This window comes from Oncorhynchus keta, chromosome 35, assembly GCF_023373465.1.
Source record: "Oncorhynchus keta strain PuntledgeMale-10-30-2019 chromosome 35, Oket_V2, whole genome shotgun sequence".
In the NCBI taxonomy this organism is placed as follows: Eukaryota; Metazoa; Chordata; class Actinopteri; order Salmoniformes; family Salmonidae; genus Oncorhynchus; species Oncorhynchus keta.
The window spans coordinates 75,725,661-75,752,006 of record NC_068455.1 but is presented as its reverse complement, the minus strand read 5'-3'; the positions used below and the strand labels follow the sequence as shown (position 1 = coordinate 75,752,006).

Genomic DNA, 26,346 nt, shown 5'->3' with positions numbered 1-26,346 from the left:
GACTCAAGCAGAATCTTACCATGCATGAACTGGTAAATAGATCTATGATGGATTTACTGTCATAAAACATTGTATGTAAATAAAGTTTGATTTGAATGATGTGGTAATAATTAAGCAGCATAGAGTATTGTAGGGAATTCACAGTTCTGCTGTACAAAGTCTGTAGAATTTTTCCCTTCATTAGAAACAGGAATATCTGGTTGTTGGATTTGGAATGTATTTAAGGTGATGACATAATGGCCAGGATGCAGTAATTTATACATTATATTAAATACAATTCCAGAAAAGGACTCCTTTCATTTGTCAAAGAGCATTTCTCATCCATTCTGAGCTAATGCTGCTCATTCATGATTATTGATTTGATATTGTATAGAGTAGTAATGATATACTGTCGACTCCTGATTAATAATTTATGATAACCTCTGTTTGTCTACATGTCGTTATTGTTTCCCTTTCCTACTGGTCTGTAGGCTGCCTTGCACAGTAAACTCCCATCCAGCTGGCGGCGCTGTTGTGTGTTTCTGGGCTCGTCACCAACTTGAACAAAGGACTTTATCAAATTCCTTGACTAGAACATGGAAGTTGGATTAGATACGAGTTTGTTTTGATTTAGCATTCCTTGTGTGGAGTTAACAAATGCATACTGACTGAACTAAATAGGCTACCAAACTCTAATTCGACTGAAAATGTCTAAACTACAGTTGTTACGTTTGTTTTTAAATGAGCGTTTAACGGCGGCTGCTGTGGATATTTTCGGTGCAGTTGAGAAAACGGTAGTGGAGTACCAGGAGGAGAATGATCGGCTACGGAGACTGCTGGGGATCACACCAGAGATACAACTATGTGGAATAGGTTCGTATGTAGAGCTACTGATAGCTAACTATAGCTATGTTTTATCAGTTGTGGAAAAAGTAGCCAATTGTCATACTTGAGTAAAAGTAAAGATACCTTAATTCATAGAAAATTACTCAAGTAAAAGTCACCCAGTAAAATACTACTTGAGTTAAAGTCTAAAAGTATTTGGTTTTAAATACACTTGTCTTAAGTATCTTTACGGATAGCCCGGGCCACACTCCCAACATCATTTACAAACAAAGCATGTGTGTTTAGTGAGTCCTCCAGATCAGATGTTGTTGGGATGACCAGGGATTTACTCTGTTTAGTGAGTCCTCCAGATCAGATGTTGTTGGGATGACCAGGGATTTACTCTGTTTAGTGAGTCCTCCAGATCAGATGTTGTTGGGATGACCAGGGATTTACTCTGTTTAGTGAGTCCGCCAGATCAGATGTTGTTGGGATGACCAGGGATTTACTCTGTTTAGTGAGTCCTCCAGATCAGATGTTGTTGGGATGACCAGGGATTTACTCTGTTTAGTGAGTTCCAGATCAGATGTTGTTGGGATGACCAGGATTTACCAGTGAGTCCTCCAGATCAGATGTTGGGATGACCAGGGATTTACTCTGTTTAGTGAGTCCTCCAGATCAGATGTTGTTGGGATGACCAGGGATTTACTCTGTTTAGTGAGTCAGATCAGATGTTGTTGGGATGACCAGATCAGAGTCCTCCAGATCAGATGTTGGGATGACCAGGGATTTACTCTGTTTAGTGAGTCCTCCAGATCAGATGTTGTTGGGATGACCAGGGATTTACTCTGTTTAGTGAGTCCTCCAGATCAGATGTTGGGATGACCAGGGATTTACTCTGTTTAGTGAGTCCTCCAGATCAGATGTTGTTGGGATGACCAGGGATTTACTCTGTTTAGTGAGTCCTCCAGATCAGATGTTGTTGGGATGACCAGGGATTTACTCTGTTTAGTGAGTCCGCCAGATCAGATGTTGTTGGGATGACCAGGGATTTACTCTGTTTAGTGAGTCCTCCAGATCAGATGTTGGGATGACCAGGGATTTTATCTTCATGAGCTTTGGACAATTTTCCTGTTCTGCTAAACATTCCAGATGTAACGAGTCATTTTGGGTGTCGGGGGAAATGTTTGCAGTAGAAATAACATTATTTTCTTTAGGGATGTAAAAAGTAAAAGTTGTCAGAAATATAAATACTTACCCCCAAAAATTACTTAAGTAGTATTTTACAGTATTTTACTAAAGTACTTTACACTAGAGGTCGACCGATTATGATTTTTCAATGCCGATTATTGGAGGACCAGAAAACGCAGATACCGATTAATTGGACGATTATTTATTTTTAAATGTATTTATTTATTTGTAATAATGACAATTAAAACAATACTGAATTAACACTGAATTAACACTTATTATACATCAATATAATCAATATAATACATCAATAAAATCAATTTAGCCTCAAATAAATAATGAAACATGTTCAATTTGGTTTAAATAATGAAAAAACAAAGTGTTGGAGAAGAAAGCAATATGTGCCATGTAAGAAAGCTAACGTTTCAGTTCCTTGCTCAGAACATGAGAACATATGAAAGCTGGTGGTTCCTTTTAGCAGGAGTCTTCAATATTACCAGGTAAGAAGTTTTAGGTTGAGGTTATTATAGGAATTATAGGACTAGTTCTCTCTATAGCATTTGCATTTCATATACATTTGACTATTAGATGTTCTTATAGGCACTTTAGTATTGCCAGTGTAACAGTATAGCTTCCGTCCCTCTCCTCGCCCCTACCCGGGCTCGAACCAGGAACACATCGACAACAGCCACCCTCGAAGCAGCGTTACCCATCACTCCACAAAAGCCGTGACCCTTGCAGTGCAAGGGGAACAACTACTCCAAGTCTCAGAGCGAGTGACGTTTGAAACGCTATTAGCGCGCACCCCGCTAACTAGCTAGCCATTTCACATCGGTTACATCAGCCTAATCTTGGGAGTTGATAGGCTTGAAGTCATAAACAGCGCAATGCTTGAAGCATTGCAAAGAGCTGCTGGCAAACGCACGAAAGCTAAGGTAACTGAGGTCCACAGACCACGCAATCGCAACCACACTGCACACTGCCCTAACCCATCTGGACAAGAGGAATACCTATGTGAGAATACTGTTCATCGACTACAGCTCGGCATTTAACACCATAGTACCCTCCAAACTCGTCATCAAGCTCGAGACCCTGGGCCTTGACCCCGCCCTGTGCAACTGGGTACTGGACTTCCTGACGGGCCGCCCCCAGGAGGTGAGGGTAGGTAACAACATCTCCACCCTGCTGATTCTCAACGCTGGGGCCCCACAACTCAATCATCAAGTTTGCGGACGACACTACAGTGGTAGGCTTGATTACCAACAACGAAGAGACGGCCTACAGGTGAGGGCCCTCGGAGTGTGGTGTCAGGAAAATAACCTCACACTCAACGTCAACAAAACAAAGGAGATGATTGTGGACTTCAGGAAACAGCAGAGGGAGCACCCCCCTATCCATATCGACGGGACAGTAGTGGAGAGGGTAGTAAGTTTTAAGTTCCTCGGCGTACACATCACGGACAAACTGAATTAGTCCACCCACACAGACAGCGCTGTGAAGAAGGCGCAGCAGCGCCTCTTCAACCTCAGGAGGCTGAAGAAATTTGGCTTGTCACCAAAAGCACTCACAAACTTTTACAGATGCACAATCGAGAGCATCCTGTCGGGCTGTATCACCACCTGGTACAGCAACAGCTCCGCCCACAACCATAAGGCTCTCCAGAGGGTAGTGAGGTCTGCATAACGCATCACCGGGGCCAGACTACCTGCCCTCCAGGACACCTACACCACCCGATGTCACAGGAAGGCCATAAAGATCATCAAGGACAACAACCACCCGAGCCACTGCCTATTCACCCCGCTATCATCCAGAAGGCGAGGTCAGTACAGGTGATTCAAAGCAGGGACCGAGAGACTGAAAAACAGCTTCTATCTCAAGGCCATCAGACTGTTACACAGCCACCACTAACATTGAGTGGCTGCTGCCAACATAATGACTCAACTCCAGACACTTTAATAATAGAAATGGATGGAAATTGATGTCAAAATGTATCACTAGCCACTTTAAACAATGCCACTTAATATAATGTTTACATACCCTACATGACTCATCTCATCTCATATGTATATGTATATACTGTACTCTATATCATCGACTGCATCTTGCCATCTTTATGTAATACATGTATCACTAGTCACTTTGTTTATATACCCTACATTACTCATCTCATATGTATATACTGTACTCTATACCATCTACTGCATCTTGCCTATGCCGTTCTGTACCATCACTCATTCATATATCTTTATGTGCATATTCTTTATCCCTTTACACTTGTGTGTATAAGGTAGTAGTTGTGGAATTGTTAGGTTAGATTACTCGTTGGTTATTACTGCATTGTTGGAACTAGAAGCACAAGCATTTCGCTACACTCGCATTAACATCTGCTAACCATGTGTATGTGACAAATACAATTTGATTTGATGTGAATGAATGCTTACAAGCCTGCTGCTGCCTACCATAGCTCAGTTAGACTACTATATCAAATATCAAATCATAGACTTAATTATAACATAATAACACACAGAAATACAAGCCTTTGGTCATTGATATGGTCGAATCTGGAAACTATCATTTCGAGAGAAAAAAAACGTTATTCTTTCAGTGAAATACTGAACCGTTACGTATTTTATCAAATGGGTGGCATCCCTAAGTCTAAATATTGCTGTTACATTGTACAACCTTCAATGTTATGTCATAATTATGTACAATTCTGGGAAATTAATTACGGCCTTTGTTAGGAATAAATGGTCTTCACACAGTTCTCAACGAGCCAGGCGGCCCAAACTGCTGCATATACCCTGACTGCTTGCACGGAACGCAAGAGAAGTGACAATTTCCCTAGTTATAAGAAATTCATGTTAGCAGGCAATATTAACTAAATATGCAGGTTTAAAAAATATATACTTGTGTATTGATTTTAAAGAAATGCATTGATGTTTATGGTTAGGTACATTGGTGCAACAACTGTTTTTTTTCCGCAAATGCGCTTGTTAAAACTTGTTAGGGACTAGCTCCCTCAGAGGGGATCAAATAAGCGGAAATTTGAAGAGTATAGTTTTTGATAAAACTCAAACTTTCATTAAAACACACATTCAAGGTACTGAATTAAAGCTACACTCGTTGTGAATCTATCCACCAAGTCAGATTTGTAAAATGCTTTTCGGCGAAAGCATGAGAAGCTATTATCTGATAGCATGCACCCCCAAATTACTGGAACGTCACCTAAAACGACAGATTTTGCGGTAGCCGGCGCTACCCAAAACGCAGAAATAAAATATAAAACATTCATTACCTTTGACAAGCTTCTTTCTTGGCACTCCTAGATGTCCCATAAACATCACTATTGGGTCTTTTTTTCCGATTAAATCGGTCCATATATAGCCTAGATATCGATCTATGAAGACTGTGTAATCAAGGAAAAAAATGAGTTTTATAACGCGACGTAATTTTTTAAAATTAAAAAAGTCGACGATAAACTTTCACAAAACACTTCGAAATACTTTTGTAATGCAACTTTAGGTATTAGTACACGTTAATAATCTATCAAAATGATCACGGGGCGATGTATATTCAATAGCTCCACGTCATGATATCATGTCCAAATATTTCTCAACCAAAACATCCTGTCGGAGACCGGAAGAAATGGGCTGTCTCTTGTTCGTTTGACCAAGAAACAAAGCCTAGGCAAATGACAAGACTGTTGACATCGTGTGGAAGCTGTAGGTATTGCAACCTCAGCTTCATGTAATTTGGTTTACCATCAGCAATACATGCAACTGGCGCATTGATATATTTTTCAGTGATCAGATTTTCCTGCGCTTTTCGATGAAACGCACGTTCTGTTATAGTCACAGCCGTGATTTAACCAGTTTTGGAAACGTCAGAGTGTTTTCTATCCACACATACTAATCATATGCATATACTATATTCCTGGCATGAGTAGCAGGACACTGAAATGTTGCGTGATTTTTAACAAAAAGCTGCGAAATTGCGCATGATCCATAAATCATCACCCATTTGTCGAAGTAGGCTGTGATTCAATGACAAATTAACAGGCACCGCATCGATTATATGCAACGCAGGACACAATAGATAAACTAGTAATATCATCAACCATGTGTAGTTAACTAGTGATTTATGTTAAGATTGATTGTTTTTTTATACGATAAGTTTAATGCTAGCTAGCAACTTACCCTGGCTTCTTGCTGCCGTCACGTAACAGGTAATTAGCCTGCCATGCAGGCCACTTGTGGAGTGCAATGTAAGGCAGGTGGTTAGAGCGTTGGACTAGTAACCGGAAGGTTGCAAAAACGAATCCCCGAGCTGACAAGGTAAAAATCTGTCGTTCTGCCCCTGAACAAGGCAGTTAACCCACCGTTCCAAGGCCGTCATTGAAAATAAGAATGTTTTTTTTTTAACTGACTTGCCTAGTTAAATAAAGGTGTACTTTTTAAAAATAACAATACTTTTTTAATTCTGCAAATCGGTGTCCAAAAATACCGATTACCGATTGTAATGAAAACTTGAAATCGTCCCTAATTAATCAGAGATTCCGATTAATCGGTCGACCTCTACTTTACACCACTGTATTTTATTGATAAACTGTTAACTAACTGATCATCATTTCATTAATTAAGTTGTTTTTAATATTTAGGAGAAAAACATTGTCATGAAAACCAAGAAGTGATTTTAATTTAATTCAAAAAAGATTATAAAAAAATAAGTATCTTATTCTCTTTAATTTTATTGAGAAATTTAAAAATAGATTCTAGGTTTCAAATATTGATTTAGAATTATAGTTCACGTAGTCCTGATTTAACTGGCTTAAAGGTTCAAATTGACTCTAAAGTTTGTATAGGCAGAGATACTGAGAATGGTGCAATTTGGGGCATTGTTGCACATGGGCATTATCTTTTGGTATATTTAAAATGTTTAAGCTAAGACAGGCGGGGCCGCTCCAGTACAGTAGGTGGCGATGATGCTGGAAAAGATCTGGAAAGATCTGGAAAAGATCCTGCAGCCACTCAGTAATAATTAATGATCTGCTTAACGTGGAAAGATTTTGTGCGGAGTAAACACTCTCGCTTCTCTTCTTCCTCTCTGGTATAGGTAACCTCTGCTCCTTCCCTCCAGACTCCCTGCAGCTCTCTGTCTCTGAAGAGGAGGTTCCCCCTGAGCAGCAGCACTGTGAGGAGGAGTGGAGCCCCAGTCTGGAGCAGGAGGACCCAGAGACCAAACAGATTAAAGAGGAACAGGAGGAAGTCAGGACCAGTCAGAAGGAAGAGCAGCTTCAAGGGGTGGAGCCTGATATCATAGATTTAGATTTCACTCCTCCCTGTGTGAAAAGTGAATGTGATCTGGAGGACCCACTTTGGTCCTTGACTCTTCCTCAAACCAAGAATGAGGAAAACAGAGAGAGTGACTCTAAACCAGTGGATCTCAAACCTTTTGGCACTGTGACCCACATTAAGGGTCTCTACATTCCCTGTGACCCTCCAGATAATCAAAACAATGCCTCCAGTCACAGCTCAGCCGTAATCAGCAACCCAGTAGGACTTGACAGCAGGTCACCATTGGGTCCCAGCCCACCATTGGATCCCAGTCCACCATTGGATCCCAGTCCACCATTGGATCCCAGTCCACCATTGGATCCCAGTCCACCATTGGATCCCAGTCCACCATTGGATCCCAGTCCACCATTGGATCCCAGTCCACCATTGGATCCCAGTCCACCATTGGATCCCAGTCCACCATTGGATCCCAGTCCACCATTGGATCCCAGCCCATTATTTGATCCCAGTCAACCATTGGATCTCAACTCACCATTGGAAGAACACTGTTCCAAACTTAGCACCACGTCTAGAAGAACTCACCACTGCCATGACTGTGGTAAAACATTTGCTCTGAAAGCTGACCTGCAGAGGCATGTGACTCTCACCAAGAAGAGACTCAGTGAATGCCGCTTCTGCAAGAAACGCTACAACTCCACCTGTAAACTGAAGGCCCATGTCCGACTCTGTCATGGTGGTAAACCCTGCACCTGCCCTGTTTGTGGCAAGATCTTCAAATACAAAGGAGTTCTGCCCAAGCACATGAGGATTCACCAAGGAGAGAAATCTTTAAGCCGTGGTGACTGTGAGAAAAGCTTCAGTCACAAGGGCGCCCTAAATCTATATGAACTGACTCACACTGGGGAGAAACCATTTAGCTGTGGTGACTGTGAGAAAAGCTTCAGTCACAAGGGCGCCCTAAATCTATATGAACTGACTCACACTGGGGAGAAACCATTTAGCTGTGGTGACTGTGAGAAAAGCTTCAATCTCAAGAATAATCTAACCAGGCATAAACTGATTCACACAGGAGAGAAACCATTTAGCTGTGGTGACTGTGGGAAAAGCTTCAGTCTCAAGAATAACCTAACCAGGCATAAACTGATTCACACAAGAGAGAAACCATTTAGCTGTGGTGTCTGTGGAAAAAGCTTTAGTCAGAAAGGGGACCTAGGAAGGCACAAACTGACTCACACAGATGATAAACCATTTAGCTGTGGTGACTGCGGGAAAAACTTCAGACAGAAAGGGGACCTAAGGAGACACATACTGACTCACACAGGAGAGAAACCATTTAGCTGTGGTGACTGTGGGAAAAGCTTCAGACAGAAAGGGGACCTAAGGAGACACATACTGACTCACACAGGAGAGAAACAACATGGCTGCTCCGTCTGTGGTAAAAGATTCATTCGTAAGGCTCATCTGCTGAAGCACGTCAATAACGTCCACAAAGAAAGAAAACTGGATGGAAACTAGAACAACGAAAATTAGGATTAAAATCTAGTTAGGACAAAGAGGATATGCGGGTTAGCAGATGGGAATTTAAAAGGCAGGATGTGGCACTTAGAAAAACAAAGCAACTCTGGATTATTGACGCTGTGGTTTTTCAAATAAATGAATGTGTGATGGATTTACCTTTTGTGAAACGTTTTATACGAATAAAGTTTCATTTGAACGATGAGGTTCTAAGAGTAGCATCCCAGTATTATGGGAATCTCACAGATCTGAGGGATGTACTACAAAGCAGGAGTTCACCAGCTAACATGCCTAAATATTCTATCATTTAAAAATATATATATATTTTTAGACAGATCTTGAAATGGGCATGGTCTAATTGATTCAACAAACAAAAAAAACACATTTAGATTTTTTCTAAAATGAACCAGAATTTCTGTGAACCATGAACCAGTTATTTCTGGTTGCTTATCAAAGATCAATAGCTAAATCCTTGATTCTGCTTTGTAGTAGACCCCTCTGCTATTACATGTTAGTCATTTAGCAGACGCTCTTATGCAGAATGACTTACAGGAGCAATTAGGGTTAAGTGCCTTGCTCAAAGGGCATTTCAACAGATTTTTCACCTTGTTGGCTCTGGGATTTGAACCAGCGACCTTTCGGTTACTGGTCCAACCCCCTTAACAGCTAGGCTACCTGCCGATCCTGTCTAAAGTCTGTGGATGTTTTCATTAAAAATATATATATATATTTGATCTGTTTGTTTTGGAATGTCTCTCAGGGTGGAGAGAATTATCTGACTGATGTTATTGATACCAAAAAAAAAATGTATGTCAAAAAATCTTCATCCATTTGTCCTAGTGTATTTATAATAAATGTTGAACTAATGCATCTTATTAATGGTATTGATTTGATCTTGTATTGAATAATGATATAAAGTCGACTCCTGATGAAGAATGTATTATCCCAGATCATCCTGTATTTATGATAACCATTGTTCAGGGTTGGGTAGTAACGGATTACATGTAACGGGGAATAGTTCATCCAAATTACAAAAATAAAGTAACTAATCAACCCGGATTACTTAAATTAATAATATATTTTTGGATTACTTGTCTTCATCTAATATCAATAGGCAGTGGTGACTCAATGTACCTTTTTAAAGGAAATTCTGATGCTTTGTGCCGGAACGCTACCTGTTCCAGAATGTCCCTACCCTACTCATCTGCCATGACCTTCAACAGTCCAATCAAAAGATGGGGCAGGCAAGGTTCTCCCTTACTGCTTTTGTCTCCCATTGTGAAACTCCGCTATAAACACATTCACACTCAGACACACAAAATAACATTGTTTAATTAGGAACGGCTTCATTTCTTATAATTCAAAATATATATATATTTTTTTATAAAGAGAAAATGGGGAAAAAATAACAAATATATTCTTAATTATTATATGTAATTTACCCACATGGTAGTTTCTCCTATGTAAATTTCTGTGTAGGGTTTACATTTATAGCTTAATAATAATAATGAGCGGAGTTAACCTCGGTCTCCCCGGGAACAATCAGCAAGTGGAGTTAACCTCGGTCTCCCCGGGAACAATCAGCAAGTGGAGTTAACCTCGGTCTCCCCGGGAACAATCAGCAAGTGGAGTTAACCTCGGTGTCCCCGGGAACAATCAGCAAGCGGAGTTAACCTCGGTCTCCCCGGGAACAATCAGCAAGCGGAGTTAACCTCGGTCTCCCCGGGAACAATCAGCAAGTGGAGTTAACCTCGGTCTCCCCGGGAACAATCAGCAAGCGGAGTTAACCTCGGTCTCCCCGGGAACAATCAGCAAGCGGAGTTAACCTCGGTCTCCCCGGGAACAATCAGCAAGCGGAGTTAACCTCTGTCTCCCCGGGAACAATCAGCAAGCGGAGTTAACCTCGGTCTCCCCGGGAACAATCAGCAAGCGGAGTTAACCTCGGTCTCCCCGGGAACAATCAGCAAGCGGAGTTAACCTCGGTCTCCCCGGGAACAATCAGCAAGCGGAGTTAACCTCGGTCTCCCTGGGAACAATCAGCAAGCGGAGTTAACCTCAGTCTCCCCGGGAACAATCAGCAAGCGGAGTTAACCTCGGTCTCCCCGGGAACAATCAGCAAGCGGAGTTAACCTCGGTGTCCCCGGGAACAATCAGCAAGTGGAGTTAACCTCGGTGTCCCCGGGAACAATCAGCAAGTGGAGTTAACCTCTGTCTCCCCGGGAACAATCAGCAAGTGGAGTTAACCTCGGTCTCCCCGGGAACAATCAGCAAGTGGAGTTAACCTCGGTCTCCCCGGGAACAATCAGCAAGTGGAGTTAACCTCGGTGTCCCCGGGAACAAGCGGAGTTAACCTCTGTCTCCCCGGGAACAATCAGCAAGTGGAGTTAACCTCGGTGTCCCCGGGAACAAGCGGAGTTAACCTCTGTCTCCCCGGGAACAATCAGCAAGCGGAGTTAACCTCTGTCTCCCCGGGAACAATCAGCAAGCGGAGTTAACCTCTGTCTCCCCGGGAACAATCAGCAAGCGGAGTTAACCTCGGTCTCCCTGGGAACAATCAGCAAGCGGAGTTAACCTCTGTCTCCCCGGGAACAATCAGCAAGTGGAGTTAACCTCTGTCTCCCCGGGAACAATCAGTAAGCGGAGTTAACCTCTGTCTCCCCGGGAACAATCAGCAAGTGGAGTTAACCTCGGTCTCCCCGGGAACAATCAGCAAGCGGAGTTAACCTCTGTCTCCCTGGGAACAATCAGTAAGCGGAGTTAACCTCTGTCTCCCCGGGAACAATCAGCAAGCGGAGTTAACCTCTGTCTCCCCGGGAACAATCAGCAAGTGGAGTTAACCTCGGTCTCCCCGGGAACAATCAGTAAGCGGAGTTAACCTCTGTCTCCCCGGGAACAATCAGCAAGCGGAGTTAACCTCGGTCTCCTTGGGTGTATTGATACACCATCCAAAGTGTAATGAATACCTTTCACCATGCTCAAAGGGACTTTCATTGTCTGTTTTTTATTTTTTTACCCATCTACCAATAGATGCCCTTCTTTGCGAGGCATTGGAAAACCTTCCTGGTCTTTGTGGTCAAATTTGTGTTTGAAATTCACTGCTCGACTGAGGGACGTTACAGATAATTGTATGTGTGAGGTACAGAGATGAGGTAGCCATTCAAACATCATGTTAAAACACTATTATTGCACACAGAGTGAGTCCATGTTACTTATCATGTAACTTTTTCGCGCATTTTTACTCCTGGTCTTACAGTATTTAGTAATATAATAATAATAATAATAAAAACATGTTGTATACTTATTGACTAAAGACATTTCAGTAATAAAAAAAAAATTAAATGTATGTAAATTACATTTCGAAAAACATAATTCCACTTTGACTTTATGGGGTAGTGTGTGTAGGGAAAGCATTGAACCCATTTCAATTCAGGCTGTAACATCAAATCAAACTTATTTATAAAGCCCTTCGTACATCAGCTGACATCTCAAAGTGCTGTACAGAAACCCAGCCTAAAACCCCAAACAGCAAGCAATGCAGGTGTAGAAGCACGGTGGTGCTTATTAACATAACTAAAGTTTTTTTTTTTTTAAGTCAAGGGGTGTGAATACTTTCTGAAGGCACTGTAGATTAAAAAATAATAATAATCATATAACCTGACCTCGCAACAACATTTGGGTGCAACCAAATCATAGGCTTCTGCTACCAACTGAAAACGTTAGGAAGTAGCCTGTGTATGCTATCACACACAGAATATGGAACATGTAAACTGTATGCTTTAACGCTACTCCCTAAATAGGAAATAGTCATGTTACTAAATGAAATAATCAGTGGCTTTTAATGCCTCGGTGTTAGAAGTGAAAGTATTCCTAAAGTAATTGGATTACGTTACTCATTTTGAGGAAGCCAAAGGATTGTTACTGATTACTTTGTTTTTCATACAACTGTAATCAACAACAGATTCAATTGTTAAAGTAATCCGCTCAACCCTGCCACTGTTTTCTCTACACACAGTCATCGTTTCCCTTTACTACTGGTCTGTAGGCTGCCTTATACAATAGAAACCCTCAACCCGCTGTTGTGCGTTTCCAGGTTCATCACCCATTAGAAACAGTTTTGAAAAATTATTTGACCAGAACATGGAAGTAGGATCGGAGAGGATTTTGATAGATTTTTACAGAAGAGTTTTAGGGCCAAGTGAAGAAGAAAAAGAAAAGAACTGCAAGGAGTGGTGGTACTTGGATTATTATTTTTTGCATGCTAGTACTTTAAAAAAAAGGGGCAATATGTCGAGAAAAGTTGCAGTTCAATTTTAAGAAGGGATGTGGTTAAATGCATGTCTGCCCGGCTCCCTATTGCTGGGCACGCCACCGTTGAAATGCCTGAGTACATGACTTGGTGAAACTATACTTTAGAATTTAGTAACAATTTAGGCACTCTTTTAGCACCTAATAACCATAATATTATAAGTATTAGGACCTGGAAAATGTGCCACCGATTATTTTGAGGAGGAACCGTGGTTACATACATAGGTAGAGACGGGCGCTTTGGATTTGTATGCGTGCTTGTGTGTGTGTGTGTGTGTGTGTGTGCGCGTGTGTGTGTGTGTGTGTGTGTGTGTGTGTGTGTGTGCGTGTGTGTGTGTGTGCGTGTGCGTGTGTGTGTGCACTCACATGTATCAATCTAATGATCTGTTCAGTTGTAAATAAAGAGTAAAAACTCACAGACGATTATTAAAACTCAAACCAAGTTTATTCACCCACTGGGTCGCAGAGCTGCATAAGACCAAGACATATTCACACAAGTACTGGTATTTAACCCTTTCTCCTCTGCTGAGTCTCCTCCTTACACATCTGACGCTAGACAGAACTTTAGTGGCATCTGTTCTTCCTCACTTCATCTGACCTGACCTCAGGCCCCAAATTCCTCACCCCTTCCCAACTCACGGCTGTCCTGTTGACTTGTACCAGACTGTGGCCCTTCTCCTTCCCATAGGATCCCTGATGTCTAACAATAACATATTCTGACAGAATGTAACATGAATAAGGATATTTCATATTTTCAAGTTTAGAAGTCAGAACCCATCAGATCTAATAACTTGTAATTTCACACTCTTCTAACGGGCACAGTGCGTTATGAGCAGAAAACAAAACAAAATGTATTGGCACTGTCACTGAACACAAAGAGAACTGGGGTTGAGTCCCATATACCCGTGGTATATGGTCTGATATACCAAGGCTGTCAGCCAATCAGCATTCAGGGCTCGAACCACCATAAATTGACCAAAAAAAAAAAAGTAAACGTTTTACTGTTCTAATTATGTTGGTAACCAGTTTATAATAGCATTACGCACCCCCGGTGTTTGTGGTATATGGACAATATACCATGGCTAAGTGGTGTATCCAGGCACTCCGTGTTACGTCATGCATGAGAACAGCCCTTAGCCGTGGAATATTGACCATATACCACACCTCCTAGGGCCTTATTGCTTTATCAGAACAGTCAGAACAAGTTAAGTCGACATCCATTGATGGAAAATGATCTGACGAGTTTAATAAGGGCGATTTATCCTTTCTCTTGCCACATTCAAATTCCTTTGTTACGTCATGACATAGCTCCCAATAATTATTTTGAGGAAAGCTAGCTATCAGTATCTACATACGAACCTATTCTACATAGTTGTATCACCGGTGTCCTCCGCAGCAGTCTCCGTAGCCGATCATTCTCCTCCTGGTACTCCACTACCGTTTTCTCAACTGCCCCGAAAATCTCCACAGCAGCCGCCGATAAACTCTCATTTAATAAACACACGCAACAATTGTAGGCTTAGCCATTTTTCGTCGAATGAGAGTTGGGTTGCCTACTAGTTAGTCAGTGGGTCTTTATTTACTCCACACAAGCCGTGTTTTGGTCAATGAATTATAGAAAACTTCTTGGTTCAAGTCGGTGGGTGACGAACCCGGAAATACAAAATAGCGCCACCAGCTGGATGGGAGTTTACTACTGTGCAAAGCAGCCAACATGCCAGTAGGAAAGGGAAACAATGACTACATGTTGACCAACATTGTTTATCATAACTATAGGATGATCTGCGATAATCAATTATTTTATGAATTTATGAGAAATACTCTTGGACAAATTGAATGTATTTAATATAATGTATAAATGACTGCATCCTGGCCATTATGTCATCACCTTAAATACATTCCAAAATCCAACAACCAGATATTCCTGTTTCTAATGAAGGGAAAAATTCTACAGACTTTGTACAGCAGAACTGTGAATTTTCTACAGTTTGATGTAGGGATGCACGATATATCGGAACCGGACAATATGAGCTAAAAAGGCCAACATCGGCCCGATGTCTAGTTTATCGCCGATGTGTAAAACCGATGTCAAAGACGATGTGAATACCTAATATAACATAGCGAGCTGATATGACACCACGACAAAATACAGTGCTACACAGAACAAACGCAGAAAAATACTAAGCGCTACACTTCCAACAACGAAACAAGTTCAAGTCCAGCAGTCATTTGAAAGAGTAAGAACATTTCAGCGAGACGACTCAAAAGGTGAAATCCATTAACGCCAAGATAATGGAATTCATTGCCCTTTCAATCAATCGTTCTCTGTCGTGGATGATGTTGGCTTTTCCCCGACTGGTCGAGCCCCGGTACTCTCCACCTTTCAGATGTTGCCCTACCGGAGTTACACAGTTTTGTGAAACGTACATCTATGAGCTACTTGCTATGGGCGTCACTGCTATTAGCTTCACGACTGACACATGGACCAGCGATCTCAGTCCCATGAGCGTGCTGAGTCTGACAGCACAGTGAGTCGATGAGGATTTCGTACTGAGGAAAAGTCGTATTGCTTAAAGAATGTGCTGGTTGTCACACTGCTGCTGCCATCTCAATGGCATTTGAGAAACATGTTTAAAAACATGAACACACTCCTGGCTCCATTCGAAACAACTGACTGGAGAAATAAGCTCATTCAACTGCGTCTGCAGCAGACGTGATGCCCCTCTGTCATGGTATTGAAATGCCGGCTCAACAAAACTGCCGACACAGACCGTGGGGTTGAAATTTGGAAAAGTACTCTACTAGAGGCTGTGAACAAGGGATTCGGTGGCATTCTCTCTGAGCCTCTTTACTGTGTTGCCACCATGCTTGATGTGTAGGTACAAGGACCACTACCTCGGTGCAGACAAGAAACAGGGTTTATGTGAAATGTAACATACACAGCTGGACAAGATGGAAACGGACACACAGACAGACAGACAGACAGACAGCTGGACAAGATGGAAACGGACACAGTGACATTGCGCACCGAGGAAGAGAGGCCACGGACAGACAGACAGCTGGACAAGATGGAAACGGACACAGTGACAGTGCGCATCGAGGAAGAGAGGCCACGGACAGACAGACAGACAGCTGGACAAGATGGAAACGGACACAGTGACAGTGCGCACCGAGGAAGAGAGGCCACGGACAGACAGACAGCTGGACAAGATGGAAACGGACACAGTGACATTGCGCACCGAGGAAGAGAGGCCACGGACAGACAGACAGCTGAAACTACACTTCAGTCGTTTCATTCTCGTAATCATGTTTACATGATAATACATAATACACGTATGATGACATTCTGGTTGGGAATGAAACTACTGAACAAATTAACGAATCAGTACAGCAAGTAAGTGAAAGAAATAGGTTTTGATGATGTTTTACTGGTAATGGGGACATATGTAAATGCCAAATAAATATTTTTTTTGTGGTCAGTGTCACCTTTATTTAACTAGGCAAGTCAGTTAAGAACAAATTGTTATTCACAATGACGGCCCGACCCCGGCCAAACCCGGACGACGCTGGGCCAACTGTGCACCGCTCTATGGGACTCCCAATCACGGCCGGATGTGATACAACCTGGATTCGAACCGGGGACTGTAGTGACGCCTCTTGCACAGAGATGCAGTGCCTTTGACCTCTGAGTCCATGTGTATGTGTGTGTGTGTTAACTCTTTAACTGTACTAGAATGCTTAAAAGTCCGCAAAAAAATGTTAATATTGGTTATCGGTATCGGCCAAAAATGTCATATCGGTGCACCCCTAGTTTGATCATTACCTCATCATTCAAATCAAACTTGATTTACATACAATGTTTTTACGACAGTAAATCCATCAGAGATCTATTTGCCAGTTTCTGCATGGTTAGGTTCTGCTTGACACAGACACTTCTCCTGTGTGAGTCCGTATATGTGCAATTAGATGCTCCTTGCGAATGAAGCCTTTACCACAGTCACCACAGCTAAATGGTTTCTCTCCTGTGTGAGTCAGTATGTGTCTCCTTAGGTCCCCTTTCTGATTGAAGCTTTTACAGCAAAAATGGCAGCTGAATGGTTTCTCTCCTCTGTGAATGCGTATATGTCTGGTTAAGTGCTCCTTGCGATTGAAGCGTTTCCCGCAGTCACCACAGCTAAACGGTTTCTCTCCTGTGTGAATCTTCATGTGCATGGACAGATTTCCTTTTTGTTTGAAGGTCTTGCCACAAAAAGGGCAGATGCAGGGTTCCCCCATTGGTGCGTTGGGATCAAATGGTGGTCTGATGTCAAGCCCTACTAGGTTGCTGCTTACGGCTGAGCTGTGGCTGGAGGCATTGTTACGATTATATGGAAGGTCACAGGGAATGTCGAGACCCTTTAAGTGGGTCACAGTGCCAAAAGGTTTGAGATCCACTGGTTTAGATTGACTCTCTCTGTTCTCCACAGTCTGGGTTTGGGGAAGAGTCAAGGACCAAAGTGGGTCCTCCTGATCACATTCACTTTTCACACAGGAAGGAGTGAATATGAACTCTATATCAGGCTCCAGCCCTTGAAACTGCTCTTCCTCCTGACTGGTCCTGACTTCCTCCTCTTCGTCTATAATCAGTGTGGGCTCTGGGTCCTCCTGCCCCAGACTGGGGCTCCACTCCTGCTCACAGTGCTGCTGCTCAGGGGGAACCTCCTCTTCAGAGACAGAGAGCTGCAGGGAGTCTGGAGGGAAGGAGAGGAGGGTCAGAGGTTATCTGAAGTGGCTTCAGAAAGTATTCACACCACTTCTTTTCCCCCAAATTTTGTTGTGTTACAGCCGGAATTTAAATTTGATTTAATTGAGATCTTGTGTGGCCTACACACAATACCCCATAATGTCAAAGTGGATGTTTTTAAACAAATTAATTAGAATTGAAAAGCTGAAATATCTTGAGTCGATAAGTATTCAACCCCTTTGTTACGGCAAAACTAAATAGGTTCAGGAGTAAAGATGTGCTTCACAAGTCACATAATAAGTTGCATGGACTCCCTTTGTGCAGTAGTAATAGTGTTTAACATGATTTTTAATGACTACCTCGTCTCTGTACCCAACACATACAATTATCTGTAAGGTCCCTCAGTCGAGCAGTGAATTTAAAGCACAGATTCAACCACAAAGATCAGGGAGGTTTTCCAAAGTTTAGCAAAGAAGGGTACCTATTGGTAGATGAGTAAAAAACAGATGTTGGATATCCCTTTCCCTTTTTTAAATTTATTAATTACACTTTGGATGGTGTATCAATACACCCAGTCACTACAAAGAAACAGGCGTCCTTCCTAACTCAGTTGCCAGAGAGGAAGGAAACCACTTAGGGATTTAACCATGAGGCTAACGATGACTTTAAAACAGCTACAGATTTTAATGGCTGTGATAGAAAAAAAAACTGAGGATGGATCAACAGCACTGTAGCTTCTCCACAATACTAACCTAGTTGACAAAGTGAAAAGAAGAATGCCCGTAAAGAATACAAATGTTCAGAAACATGCATCCTGTTTGCAATAAGGCACTAAAGTAAAACTGCAAAAAACGAGGCTTAGAAATGAACTTTATGTCCTGAACACAAAGCGTTACGCAACACATCACACTTCATAGTTTCAAGCACGGTGGTGCATCATGTTATGGGTATGCTTGTCATCAGCAAGGACGAGGGAGTTTTTTTAGGATAAAAATAAATGGAATAGAGTTAAGCACTGGCAAAATCCTAGTGGAAAACCTGGTTCAGTCTGCTTTCCACCAGACACTGGGAGACGAATGCACCTTTCAGCAGGACAATAACCTGAAACACTTGCAAATCTGTGGCAAGACTTGAAAATGGCTGTCTAGCAACTATCAACAATCAAATTTATAGAGTTTGAATACTTACAACAACAAAAAAGAATAATGTGCAAATATTGCACAATCCAGGTGTGCAAAGATTTATCCAGAAAGCCTCTCAGCTGTAATCGCCTCCAAAGGTGGCTTCAGAAAGTGCAAACATGTATTGACTCAGGGGTGTGAATACTTATGTAAATGAGATCTGTTTTCATTTTCTAAAAAAATTACAAACATTTCAATTAACATGTTTTCATTGTGTGTAGATGGTTGAAGGCACTGTATATACCACATAATTAAATAGAACACTTGAATCATACATTTGGACTATACATTTATAAGAGCTACATTCTAGACAGACTGTATTCTATACAACCTAGCAGATAGCTAGGGCCACATTTTTTTTAAATTCTACCTTTATTTAACCAGGCAAGTGAGGGCCAGTTAAGAACATATTCTTATTTTCAATGACGGCCTGGGAACAGTGGGTTAACTGCCTGTTCAAGATTTGTACCTTGTCAGCTCGGGGGTTTTGAACTCACAACCTTCCGGTTATTAGTCCAACGCTCTAACCACTAGGCTACGCTGCCGCCCCCACATTCTAGACAGACTGTGTTCTATACAGCCTAGCAGATAGCTAGGGCCACCTTCTAGACAGACTGTATTCTATACAGCCTAGCAGATAGCTAGGGCCACATTCTAGACAGACTGTATTCTATACAGCCTAGCAGATAGCTAGGGCCATCTTCTAGACTGATACTGTATCTCTTTGAGAAATGCCTGAGTGCAGATAGCTAGGGCCACCTTCTAAACAGACTGTATTCTATACAGCCTAGCAGATAGCAAGGGCCACCTTCTAAACAGACTGTATTCTATACAGCCTAGCAGGTAGCTAGGGCCAGCTTCTAGACTGAGACTGTATCTCTTGAGAAATGCCTGAGTGCAGATAGCTAGGGCCACCTACAGACAGACTGTATCTCGGTCTAGCACTATAACACTAGCCCACTGTGGGACGTATTTACCATCTGTTTGGCGAACCCTTTTCCCCCATCGGAGGGTATATCTGTGGTTGATGGACGTTTCTGATAAGGAAAGTGTAGTTTTATTTGCAGAGTGGTGCCCAGGAAATAATAAATTATTAGATGCTAACACACCCCTCTCCCCCTCCTCCAAACCAAAACCAAACATGGATGTTAATGTTTACACTAGGGTTGCAAAGGGTCGGAATCTTTCCGGAAATTTTCCATGGGGAGTTAAGCCCGGGAATTTTGGGAATTTTGCTTAAATTCATTTTAAAAAGTTAGCTTATAACAGTGAACCTTTTTTTCGTGGAATACACAAGGCAATTTTAGATCTTGTGGCATATTTTGGTTAAACTATTCCCAATTCAATGGAATTGCAACCCTCTGCATGCACATGGCATTCTTCCATCACATGTACAACTGATACTCAAGATCTTGCACACTAATGAGATGCTATTGAGCCCACACTACTACACTGTCTGAGCCAAGGACTGCATGTTTTCTGGTAAGTTGATTACAATACTGGGTGGGGTGAATATATTTTATTTTACATACATTATTTTTTGTTAACTAGTAAATAGTAGCCTACAGCAAAGTGTGTGTAAGTCATTTCTAACTTGTTAACAATGTGGGTTTTAGCTAGTTTGAGCCTGCTAACTGATAAGTGTTAATTCACCTGTTTCCATACATGTTTCATTTTAAAACATGTATCTGTATTTATCTATAAATGGACATTTTTTTACTCCTTTTTTCCTAATCTTTATAGGAAAATGGCACCGGCACTATCTAATATGTGGAGACATTTCACTGCAGCTAATGTAGAAGGAAAAGCTGTGTATAATTGCAAATACTGTGCCAAATCATATGTGAAGAATGCAACAAAGATGCAGAATCATCTGACCAAGTGCATAAAGTTCCCTCAGTGCTCACAACAAGCAACCTCTGACAAAAGACCCTATACTTCTATTCGAGGTGAAAATGATGAATCAGACACCTTATCGATAGCAACAGCTCATGGTCCTCCTGGAATCAGAGTTTTTTTTTACTCAATGGAGGAACGTAGTCAGAGAAATGCTGATGAATGTCTTGCTCGAGCTGTGTATGCAACTGGTTCACCTCTGATGCTCACAGGCAATGTGTATTGAAAGAGATTTCTGAATGTTCTTCACCCAGCATACACCCTTCCAACCAGACATGCTTTATCTACTCATTTGCTGGATGCAAAGTTCAGAGTTCAAGTGAAGGTCAAGCAAATCATAGGGAAAGCAGACTGTATTGCAAGCAATCATCTCTGATGGGTGGTTGAATGTTCGTGGACAAGGAATAATTAACTACATCATCTCCACCCCTCAACCAGTATTCTACAAGAGCACAGACACAAGGGACAACAGACACACCGGTCTCTACATTGCAGATGAGCTGAAGGCAGTCATCAATGACCTTGGACCATTGAAGGTATTTGCACTGGTGACAGACAATGCTGCGAACATGAAGGCTGCTTGGTCTAAAGTGGAGGAGTCCTACCCTCACATCCAATTGTTGGCTGTGCTGCTCAAGCATCGAAGAGAGCCAAGGAAATGGTTTGGTATGTGACGGGTCATGAGGTTATAGCAGCAATCTACCTCACCAAGCAAAGTGAGAAGAATAAGAGCACCACATTCACATTGAAGCTTCCCAGCAACACCCGTTGGGATGGTGTTGTCATCATGTTTGACAGTTTCCTGGAGGGGAAGGAGTCTCTCCAAGAAATGGCCACATCACAGTCTGTCAATATGGACAGCCCCATCAAGAGCATCCTCCTGGATGATGTATTTTGGGAGAGAGTGGTAAGCAGTCTGAAACTCCTGAAACCTACAGCAGTAGCCATTGCACGGATTGAGGGAGACAATGCCATCCTGTCTGATGTTCAGACTCTGCTTGCAGATGTAAGAGAAGAAACTGCCCTGCCCACTGCACTGTTGCTCCAAGCAGAGGAAACTGCAGTTCTGAAATACATCAAAAAGCGTGAAGACTTCTGCCTGAAGCCCAAACACGCTGCAGAGTACATGTTGGACCCCAAGTATGCTGGCAAGAGCATCCTGTCTGGTGCAGAGATCAACAAGGCCTATGGTGTCATCACTACCGTGTCTCGCCACCTCGGCCTGGAAGAGGGCAAGGTTCTTGACAGTCTGGTGAAGTACACTTTCAAGCAAGGGCTTTGGGATGGAGATGCAATATGGCAGTCTTGCCAACATATCAGCCACCTGGTGGAAGGGACTTTGTGGATCTGAGGCTCTTTCCCCTGTTGCCTCCATCATCCTCCAAATGCCACCAACATCAGAGTGCAATTGGTCCTTGTGTGGGGACACACACACACCAAAGCATGCAACAGGCTGACCAATACAAGGGTTGAAATTGGTGGCCATTCATGCAAATTTGACTCTTTTTGAGCCTGACAACGAGCCTTCCTCAACAAGGTTGGAAAGTGACAGTGAAGATGAGGCCTCAGAGTCTGATGTTCAAGAGGTGGACATTGAGGAGGTCCAGGGAGAAGACATGGAAGCCTGAGAGGAAGACAACCAAAGCTTTAGTTTCTACACTATCATTTTACAACAAATGTATGTTGAAAATGTTTTTGGGAGACGTGATGTATCATTGTGGATCATTCAATATTCCCTTTCTTTTGTTGTTCTGTGAAATCGTCCCATGTGAAGAGTCAACTCATTTAATTAAAGTTCAAATTGTTTTCTTTTTTTTTCTACTGGAAGGATTTAATCATTTGTAATTATGTCTATTTATGACAAGATAAAATGTTTATTTTTCTGTCTCCATATGATATGATAAATATAAATCGAAAGCAAAAAACATCTAGTGGTTAGAGTGTTGGACTAGTAACCGGAAGCATTGGACGAGTAACCGGAAGGTTGCAAGTTCAAACCCCCGAGCTGACAAGGTACAAATCTGTTGTTCTGCCCCTGAACAGGCAGTTAACCCACTGTTCCTAGGCTGTCATTGAAAATAAGAATTTGTTCTTAACTGACTTGCCTAGTAAAATAAAGGTAAAAAAATATATATATAATAATTAAAAAAATAATAATATTAATTCCCATATATTCCCGTTAATTCCTGTTAATTCCCATATATTCCTGTTAATTCCCATATATTCCCGTTAATTCCCATATATTCCTCTCAATTCCCATATATTCCCGTTAATTCCCATATATTCCTCTCAATTCCCATATATTCCCGTTAATTCCCATATATTCCTCTCAATTCCCATATATTCCCGTTAATTCCCATATATTCCTCTCAATTCCCATATATTCCCGTTAATTCCCATATATTCCCATTAATTCCCATATATTCCCGTTAATTCCCATATATTCCTCTCAATTCCCATATATTCCTGTTAATTCCCATATATTCCTCTCAATTCCCATATATTCCCGTTAATTCCCATATATTCTCGTTAATTCCCATATATTCCCGTTAATTCCCATATATTCCCGTTAATTCCCATATATTCCTCTCAATTCCCATATATTCCTGTTAATTCCCATATATTCCCGTTAATTCCCATATATTCCCGTTAATTCACATATATTCCCGTTAATTCCTGTTAATTCCCATATATTCCTGTTAATTCCCATATATTCCCGTTAATTCCCATATATTCCTCTCAATTCCCATATATTCCCGTTAATTCCCATATATTCCTCTCAATTCCCATATATTCCTGTTAATTCCCATATATTCCTCTCAATTCCCATATATTCCCGTTAATTCCTGTTAATTCCCATATATTCCCGTTAATTCACATATATTCCCGTTAATTCCCATATATTCCTGTCAATTCCCATATATTCCTCTCAATTCCCATATATTCCTGTTAATTCCCATATATTCCCGTTAATTCCCATATATTCCCGTTAATTCCCATATATTCCTCTCAATTCCCATATATTCCTGTTAATTCCCATATATTCCCGTTAATTCCCATATATTCCCGTTAATTCCCATATATTCCTCTCAATTCCCATATATTCCCGTTAATTCCCATATATTCCTCTCAATTCCCATATATTCCTGTTAATTCCCATATATTCCTCTCAATTCCCATATATTCCCGTTAATTCCCATATATTCCCGTTAATTCCCATATATTCCCGTTAATTCCCATATATTCCTCTCAATTCCCATATATTCCTGTTAATTCCCATATATTCCCGTTAATTCCCATATATTCCCGTTAATTCCCATATATTCCCGTTAATTCCCATATATTCCCGTTAATTCACATATATTCCCGTTAATTCCTGTTAATTCCCATATATTCCCGTTAATTCCCATATATTTGTTAATTCCTGTTAATTCCCATATATTCCTCTCAATTCCCTATATATTCCCATTAATTCCTTCATTTATTCCTCTCAATTCCCATATATACCACCAGTTAATTCCCATATATTCCTCTCAATGCCCATATATTCCCAGATAAATTCCTGTTAATTCCAATATATTCCTCTCAATTCCTAATATTCCAGGTTAAATTCCCATTTTTATATTCCCGTTAATTCCCATATATTCCTCTCAATTCAGAGGGTGATATTCCTGTTAATTCCTTTATATTGCCGTTAATTCCCATATATTCCCGTTAATTCCCATATATTCCTCTCACATTCCCATATATTCCTGTTAATTCACCATATATCCAGCCAGTTTAATTCCCATATATTCCCGTTAATTCCCATAGTTGTTCCTATTTCCTCTCAATTCCCATATATTCCCGTTAATTCCCATATATTCCCGTTAATTCCCATATATTCCTCTCAATTCCCATATATTCCCGTTAATTCCCATATATTCCTCTCAATTCCCAGTATATTCCTGTTAATGGTCCACGGACATATTCTGGCCGTTTAATTCCCTTATATTCCGTTAATTCCCAGTATATTCCCGTTAATTCCCATTATTCCTCTCAAATCCCATATATTCCTGTTAATGCCCATATATTCCGTTAATTCCCATATATTCCCGTTAATTCCTATATATTCCTCTCAATTCCCATATATTCCTGTTAATGCCCAGCTGCATATTCCCGTTAATTCCCAATATTCCTCTGGAAACCTGTCCCATATATTCCCGTTAATTCCCATATATTCCTTTTTAATTCAAAACATATATGCTTTTTTAATTCCCATATATTCCTCTCAATTCCCATATATTACAGTCGTCTAATTAACATATATTCCCATTAATTCCCATATATTCCCGTTAATTCACATATATTCCCGTTAATTCACATATATTCCCCGTTAATTCCAAATATATTCCGTTAATTCCCATATATTCCTCTCAATTCCCATATATTCCTGTTAATTCCCATATATTCCTCTCAATTCCCATATATTCCCGTTAATTCCCATATATTCCCGTTAATCTTCACATATATTCCCATTAATTCCCATATATTCCCAGTGTTTCACATATATTCCTGTTAATTCACATATATTCCCGTTTTAATTCCCATATATTCCCGTTAATTCCCATATATTCCTCTCAATCTTTCTATATTCCTGTTAATTACCATATATTCCTCTCAATTCCCATATATTCCAGGCGTTAATTCCCTAGAATTTTAATTCACATATATTCCCGTTAATTCCCATTTTTATATTCTTCTCAATTCCCATGATATTCCCGTTAATTAAGTATATTCCTCTCAGTGGGTCCCATATATTCCCGTTAATTCCCATATATTCCCGTTAATTCCCATATATTCCCCTCAATTCCCATATATTCCCGTTAATTCCAATATATTCCTGTTAATTCCCATATATTCCTGTTAATTCCCATATATTGCTGTTAATTCCCATATATTCCTGTTAATTCCCATAAATTTCCGTTAATTCACATGGAAAGTTTTCTGTATATTCCCCAAAATGTGCAATCCTAGTTTGCGCCCACTCTCTTCGTTCTACTTCCTGTCTGAAGCAAATACAATGTCTGTCGAGAAGCTGGACTAAGTTATGCCCCTGCCTATATCCCATTTCAATCAGCTTTTTGTGACAAAGACAACTATTTAATCATACCCAGTTAAAGTGGTAGTAGTGGCTATTTTTTTTTTTTACCTTGAGGAATATTTTTTAGCATCATTGTCCAAAAGTTTATTCAATTCTTCAAATGTTTCATGACTTTGTCAATCAACTTGTTCTTAATTAATCTTAATCATTGTGTAATGTTTCTGTATCAATATGGACTTTGTAAAAAAAGGTCCGTTGGGGTCATTTTGACCCCAGGCAAAACATCTAATTCCACCTATAGTAATTTGATAAATAGGACCTTCATTTGACTCCAGGTTTCTCTGGAGACATCAT

At 40.9% G+C, this 26,346-nt stretch overlaps 2 protein-coding genes and 1 long non-coding RNA gene across 38 annotated transcripts in view; 1 reads left to right on the top strand and 2 right to left on the bottom strand.

The window, feature by feature from the left end:
* Window positions 1-527: 527 nt before the first annotated feature.
* LOC118369209 (gastrula zinc finger protein XlCGF57.1-like) lies at window positions 528-9,679 on the top strand. 2 transcript variants are annotated; one of them, XM_052497753.1, is made up of 2 exons: window positions 528-852; window positions 7,132-9,679. In XM_052497753.1, the coding sequence occupies exons 1-2, from the start codon at window positions 687-689 to the stop codon at window positions 8,802-8,804; spliced, it is 1,839 nt and encodes a 612-aa protein (XP_052353713.1). In that variant the 5' UTR covers window positions 528-686; the 3' UTR covers window positions 8,805-9,679. The 2 variants fall into 2 exon arrangements, with proteins under 2 accessions (XP_052353713.1, XP_052353712.1); XM_052497752.1 differs by having other exon boundaries at window positions 534-852; window positions 7,108-9,679.
* On the bottom strand, window positions 9,323-12,063 carry LOC127916243 (uncharacterized). Of its 34 annotated transcripts, none has more exons than XR_008094101.1 (4): window positions 11,681-12,063; window positions 11,377-11,604; window positions 10,555-11,338; window positions 9,323-10,516 (listed from the first exon to the last, which is right to left on the bottom strand). It is a non-coding gene; the product is annotated as an uncharacterized LOC127916243 (long non-coding RNA). The 34 variants fall into 34 exon arrangements; XR_008094108.1 differs by having other exon boundaries at window positions 9,323-10,592; window positions 10,669-11,338; XR_008094096.1 differs by having other exon boundaries at window positions 9,323-10,668; window positions 10,707-11,338.
* Window positions 12,064-13,538: 1,475 nt separating this feature from the next.
* Window positions 13,539-26,346, bottom strand: part of LOC118369005 (zinc finger protein 250-like) — a 31,297-nt gene continuing 18,489 nt past the window's right edge. For both annotated transcript variants that reach the window (XM_052497765.1, XM_035753518.2), the window contains exon 2: window positions 13,539-17,839. In XM_052497765.1, the coding sequence (XP_052353725.1) occupies window positions 17,019-17,839 (821 nt within the window). In that variant the 3' untranslated portion in view covers window positions 13,539-17,018. The remainder of the gene's footprint in view (window positions 17,840-26,346) is intronic.

Excerpts from the sequence above, each read along its gene's own strand:
- LOC118369209 (XM_052497752.1), top strand. The coding sequence starts at position 687 with ATGTCTAAACTACAGTTGTTACGTTTGTTTTTAAATGAGCGTTTAACG. Across the intron at positions 853-7,107 it reads GATACAACTATGTGGAATAG|GTAACCTCTGCTCCTTCCCT; the intron begins GTTCGTATGTAG and ends TCTCTGGTATAG.